The 7118-nt window shown below is 35.3% G+C and overlaps 1 protein-coding gene across 1 annotated transcript; it reads right to left on the bottom strand.

Moving 5' to 3' along the window:
• Positions 1-743: 743 nt before the first annotated feature.
• Positions 744-6841, bottom strand: LOC117113859. The gene is made up of 2 exons (XM_033257311.1): positions 3737-6841; positions 744-1464 (listed from the first exon to the last, which is right to left on the bottom strand). The coding sequence occupies exons 1-2, from the start codon at positions 5307-5309 to the stop codon at positions 1229-1231; spliced, it is 1809 nt and encodes a 602-aa protein (XP_033113202.1). The 5' UTR covers positions 5310-6841; the 3' UTR covers positions 744-1228.
• Positions 6842-7118: the final 277 nt, after the last annotated feature.

Raw genomic sequence — 7118 nt, forward strand, 5'->3', positions numbered from 1 at the left:
GAATCAATGTAAACCATATGCATATTTGAAAACTAAAATAATTTAGTTTTTAGCTCCTATGGAGAGCTCTGAGTAAACTGCTGATTGATTAATTAATATATATTTTTTGTATGGGCGGCTGGTTAGGGCCGGGCTAAGTAATTATGGTAGGATTAAATTTTATTGCTAAATACCTCCCAAAACACTCTGTAAATAACCGAAAAATTCAATTATAATTGATTCACTTCTTATATCAACAATAAAATGTAATACATTCATAAGAACCTATTTTTTGGTTAAAATGCTGATTTTTTTTTGGTGAAAAAAATACTTGCAAATACACCACAAACCTCCAAAAACACACTGCGAACCCCATCCAAACTCTCATTTTCTTTAAAAAAAATATTTTGATGTTCATAATCAACCTTTTTTTTTTTGCAAGGTTTAGCAATACCCGGGTTGAATTTCTAGAAAAATTCTGATTCTGTTTCTGTGAATTTGGCCACAAATAAATTATATTAGTATTAAGAAACACATGATTTATGTTGATTTTTATTGTTGCTATAAAAAAGTGTTATCCATGGCTTATTTTTTTATCTTTGAATATGTAATCCCTGCAAAAAGTAAAATATAAATGACAATTTATTTGATGTTAGATTCTTTTTAAAAACTAAATTATTTCAGTTAAAAAAAAATCAGTTTTAATACAGAATTTTATTATTGGGGGCCATTTTTACGTACCTGTCATTTGGGGCCACTTTTACCTGTGCCATTTTTACCAGGGCCATTTTTACCGGGACCATTTTTACCTGGGCCATTCTTACCGTAATCCCGCAATACTTTATAAATAAGAGAAGAAAATATTCATTATTCATTGTTTTATAGATAATGTGTGATTTTTTATTAAAATACACAGATGGCGCTATACTTACTATTGCTATTTAGCACCCATGTTCATTATTGTAATTATGATATTATTATAAGCTATCTTCACACTATTGTAAGCATTTGTATCAATCTCCACCATCGATACTTTGTTAATGGCATAATTGCACCAATGTTAAAGCGATCTCCATTATTATCACTATCAACATCATTATCATCATCATCATAATAATAATAATAATAATCATCATCATCATCATCATCATCATCATCATCAATATCATCACCACTATCAGGAACAAATTATAACATAACTGTCGAAAGCACTAAAATGATCAATATCATCATAAGCGGTTACACAATTTTATTCCCAACTCGAAACTTTTCCAGTTCTTGAATACATTTGTTCTTCTTTTGTGCGAAGGTATCGACAGTTCTTTACATCTGTTACATCTCCCTGGGCCGTGCCAAGTATGTAGGCGTACACGCTGTTTCTCGTGGAAATCGAATTGGTAAAATCTTCCGACTTGTGATGTCGAAATGGTTCCATTCGACTATTCACTCTCTTTGATTGTGTAGGAGTTGGTTGATTACCTCTCTCTGAAAAATAAAACAGATTAGCAAACACAAACATTAATTATCTAATATTTGTCTTAAAGAGCAAACATCTAATGGAGAATAATATCCCATTGTTTAACGCAGATAGTACAACAAACAAACATTTTAAAACAAACAAGAAGTACAAAAACACGCGTTATAACGGAACGTTGATCGAAAGACGAGCCTAAACTTATCAAGGGGGAAATACATAACAAGGTGAATAGGAATTCAAGCAGTAAAGAAGGAATTCGGAGTCGGAACAAATTATACAATGTTTTCTGGTCATATGTAGGCAATAAAGCTGACGAACAAATTGAGTGGTACAAAAGAAAAAAAAAAGCTGAAAAAATATTAACAATTAAGAAATATATAAACTTGCCATTGTTCATATAATTTTGTTTTTTAAATATAGTGTAAAGGATTTAAAAAATAAGATCAACGCAATTTTGTCCCGCTTTTGTAGACACGGTTAAAAGGTAAACGTGCTTAGTCTAGCCTAATGCGTTTAGATTCCGACGTGTTTACCAGAGAATGTGTTAAATAATTTGACATCATAATATTAATTACCTAATCACATTAAATTGTGTTTGATTGGATTAGATTTATTATGTGTAAACACCAAGGATAGCCCACTAAAGTCTAGAAGAAGAATTATTTCCAGTGGGAGTCCTTCTGATGGTAACTGAGCAGTACACCAGGAGACAATAATCCCATACTCCTTTTCGAAGAGTGTAACTGCGTTCTTTATCGTGTACATGGGCCATAAATGCACACTGGACCAACGGCTTAAACGTCTCATCCGAAAGACGGTGTGCTATTGTAACTTGTATTTCAGCCCTCTAGCTGAAACACAAGGAGAGGAAGCAATGGGAATTGAACCGGGGACCTAGAGATCTCCACGTTTCAGCGCACACACAGTGGCTACCGTCAGATTAGCCCCTTATGCTGTTTTTTTTTTAAATGGTACATAATTTGAATGACATTGTTTTAATAAAGGTGGCAGCCTGCTGTTAAGATAATAATATTCAAATGTGGTACATTTCTTGCAGTATAAGTCTATCCGGATCCTGCTAACCGTTAGCTGCCGTGCGTCCATACGAGAAAATCCCAATCCGGATACCAAAAAAATGATGATCGAATCGCTGGCCAATAAGAAACTGGAAATTGTAAACGCGTACGTGTGATTGGTTGATGATGAAACGCGCTCAACTTGCTAACCGATAGCGCAATTGCTAACCGTTAGCGGTATCCGGATACTGCTAACGGTTAGCGCTAACCGATCGGGCGTTCTCAGGCAAGTGGTTAGCGCTAACGGTTAGCTCCGGCTCCCGATCCGGATACTAGGGCTCTCGTGAGAACCAGGCTTTACTGTGACTAGGCATATACATGTGCATCGAAATTGAACGACAGCAGTGCTCGATACATAAGCAGAGCAATATAACATCAAAACAAGATGACGCTTGGTTACAAATTCAACATTTTATTGCACTATAGGCTGTTTCATGAGGTACTTCCTCAATCATCAGGTGCTAGGCTCTGAATGAGACTGCAGAATAACAATCATGCATGGTGGAACTGTTAATTGCTGTAGAGATTATATTGTTATATAGTTTATTGGTAAACAGGTTAATTAGTATACTCATTATTATTCATAGAGGTGATTAGAAGCTCTGTGTTGTATAGGCCTATGTATATTGGTACCGCAGTAGAAATTTTCTTCTATGCCTACATGCACTAATCAATTAATTCCTACGGTTAAGTGAGCTTAATTCAGGGTTACATATAATGAAATATTTCTCGAGCAAACACAGATAACGTTTACTGATATTGGAGTATGGTTTGAATTTACCTAATATTTTCCACTTAATTTCATATTTTATATTATCGGCTTTAAGTTTCCAAATGTATTGACTACGTGCCGTGCTTTTTTCATTACGGAATGAGCTACTATGTCCATTATATCTGCCCTTAAAAGTGTTTTCTGTCAGTCCGACATAAGTTTCTATTTTGTTGTCGTCTTGGCGTATGACTGTGGTCTGATATACAACTCCTTTGGTTAGGCACTTGTTGTATGTGCATATATATATATATATATATATATATAGGCCTATATGTATATATAATCCTTTGATCTTCATGAAATGGCGCTATAATAATGATGCTATGTATGTAAGAATGCTACCGGTACTAATTATGTACTGTTTACTTCATTGTGATTATTCAATACAGAGGCTTATAAAAATATCCAATCTAATAAAGGACTTTAACTTACCCATATCGGCCATCTTGTCGAAAAACTCCTGAAGTCTTCTTTCTCTGTAAACTTCGTTTGCTCGTTCAGTTGTCAACGCCTTCCGTAGCTGGTATGCCTTCCTGTTAGATGGCAATCTGAATTCCTCAGAGGCTGGTTTCACAGTTTGTTCACTTGGTACTAGGCTGCCTTTACTATTCTTTGTATATTTTGTAACATGGTCAATTTGTGGTACTTTGTAGTTGGGTAGTTTAAACGACCTATTCAGTATTCCTACGTGATATTTGTTCATGTCGTCGAGAAGTTGAGCTTGTTTTTTCAAACGTAGCTTGTTTTTTGCCTTAATATTTTTGGTATTTGATGCTTTTGCAACATGACTATTGTCTGATTTTTCAGTTTTGTTTAATACTGCAGCGCTTGTAATGTTGGGTAGCACCTTGTGTGGGTTTAAATTGACCACCTGAATGGGAGAAGACGCATTTTTTAATGGTGTTTTATTACTTGATTCCTCAGAAAATTTTGAAGTCCTTGATCCAAACCCAGAATGCAATAAGTCGGGTTCCTCTTTATGTAAAGATATATCCCGTTTGCGACTAAAATGTGGAAGAGTCATTTCCATTCTAGCAAAAGAATTATTTCGAAAAAATGAATCGAAGTTATTTGCTTGATCAACGGCCTCAATAGCGGATATATCAGATGTAAGTTGTTCTTGAATTGCCAATTTCTCGGTTTTTCCAATGACACCAACGAAGCTTCCTTCCTTAACCGCAGTCTTGTCTAGAGATTCCACTAATCTGTTTTCAGTATTATCTTCATGCTTTTTGTTTTGTAGGGATGTTTCAGGAACTGTAAAAGAATGTTCACGGCTTGTATCTTGTGGAGGTGCTACAAACCGGTGCTGATTATTTTGGTTATACCTGTATGGTTGTTTAATGTAATATGTTGGGTTTGAGACTCTACCACTTAGGTCAGATAATTCTGTTGTCAGTAAAGATTCTCTGGTCGAGGGAATAACTGCTTCTTTTTGATCGTCAAACGTAACTTGTGTGTTAGATTTTTCTGTCAACAAAGGATTGTGGCTTCCAGTACCGCTTGCCGCATTCGGATTTTCAAATTCGATCTCTTCCCCAATTCCTGGTAAAACCTGGTATTTTGATCTCATAATACTTTTCTCCTTTCTCATTTCTCTGTGAGCAAGTTCTTTTTTCTTTTTATCCGCATTCTTTTTCTTTTCTGCTAGTTCTCTTAATTCTGTTTCTTTCTTCTCCAATGCTGCTTGTTCTCTGAGTTGTTCTTGAAGCTCTACTTGCTTTTTTATATACGCTTTCCGTTTGATATCTTTCTTGATTTGGTGGAACTTTAACAAACTCTTGTAAACCTTTTGTTGTCCACGTGATAATTTGGTAACAGCCATGTTTTGTTCGTTGTACCACTGTGCAACGTCTCTTTTTACTGAAACCGCACACGCATGGTTATAACATCTTACAATTGTGCCTAGTTCAGACGCTCGAGTTTCTTTCAACTGTCCGATATCATCCGAGTGAAGGGTCTTTAGGTTTAACGTTTTCATCTTTTTAGGTGCAACACCACTCATTTTAAATCTTGTTGATAGAAATACAGTAGTTCTTAAATAGACCTATGTCTGTGAATTAATAAGTTTAAATTCCAACTGCAGTTCGTCAAATATAGCCTAAAATCGCTTTTAATACAAATCGTCTAAAATTGTAAACAATTTTGTTGGGATTGCGTGGCTATCAAGATGCTACATGATTTCCTACTTTTAATAGTTGAAAACTACGACCTTAGGTTTTCTATTGAAGATATGTACTCTACAAGAGAAACAATAATACCGAACTCAACTGGTCTATGTTTCCATGGAGCTCGGATAGAACTAAACGTTCCGGCTGACGTATCTATGATCCAAATATGCGCGGGGAACAATAGCAGACAACAATCATATTTGTCCGATCATTTGAAGCTAGTGATGCAATGAATTCATATTGTTATTGATCATAGTTTAACTAGTACGGCTAAATTCAAGCAAAAATAAAATTACCACTTAAACAATATTTCCTTGTACAAGTACAAGCTTTGTTGCTCAATGTGACTGCACAAATTGATTACCGGTACGCGTTCTTCGTTCGAGGAATGTTGTAGATTATATAACAATCATATCAAATGTTGATAGCATTTCAGTGAACTGTTATTGAAGTATGCTCAGCTGACGAATGTTAGGCATATAAAGCCACTAACCTTGGTATTATGTAGGAAAATAATCCTTGGAAGATGCGTATAATCTCAGAAAATATATATTAGACCCTTACGTAGTTTTCTCAGGCATTGTCGGTGCGATATTGTTTAGGCATTGCTGGTGTCTGTATTGGTATCGCTCACTGTCTTATCACCAAACCCCGCGTGTTTCTACGGCAATAAATTCATGAGATGTTATCAATAACCCAGTAAAAGCGCCTATTTCACAAATCCTCTCCTTCAGTCACTTACGTAACAACCCCTAAATTATTTCTGTCAATTTAATCAAATATAACGATCGATAATTATTTTTTCGTTGTACTATTGGTTTCCGTTGCACATGTTGCGTATTCCTTCTGTTATAGTTTTGCTAGTTACATCTTGGTGTGTCTTTCCTCTTTGTGGTCCAAACTTTAGTTTAATGGTTTCGTTATGTATTATGCGTATTATTAATCTTAATCCTGTTGTAGCACAATTAACAAAACAGGTCCACGGCGAGTCTATTTATTTTTAGGGGGTATTATTTTTATTATATTGTAGGCCTATACCCTCTCACATTGTGTCTATGTAATAGTGCCTATGAATCGTCGTTGCAATACCTACAGTAGGTAACCTTAAGTAGAAATAAGAATAATTATGTTGTACCAAATACCCGATTCTGGACAATTGACGTTTAGTATGTGTTACCATAGTACCATCATGATAAACACCATCAAACTCCTCATACGTTCATCTCCCCTGTGATATTCAATTTCGTGGGGGAAACACCTCCACCCGACGCCAGGGGGTCGTTAAACTACATAGGTAACTTAGCTAAAATTAAAACTAATAATGATGAATGCAAATACCAACCCTTTTCAATTGACTTCTAGTAGGGTCTACGTGTTACCATAGTACCTTAATAATAAACAACATCACACCCTGCATACGTTCATGTCCCTAAGTGATAATTCAAATCAACCGTTATTCACTTCCTTTTTGAAACAGCTACAAAAAAATTGTATAAAAGAACTACGAAGTAAGTAGGCGTACGACGTGGCTAATTTAGCAATTGCTTCGTATTAGTTGGAAAAACAATACCGGTAGCAATGGGTATGATTATGATGACGATGATGATGATGATGATGATGATGATGATGATGATAGTGATGAT

Source organism: Anneissia japonica, unplaced genomic scaffold (genome assembly GCF_011630105.1).
Source record: "Anneissia japonica isolate Jap-2015-1 unplaced genomic scaffold, ASM1163010v1 scaffold694_len1028156_cov167, whole genome shotgun sequence".
Classification (NCBI taxonomy): domain Eukaryota; kingdom Metazoa; phylum Echinodermata; class Crinoidea; order Comatulida; family Comatulidae; genus Anneissia; species Anneissia japonica.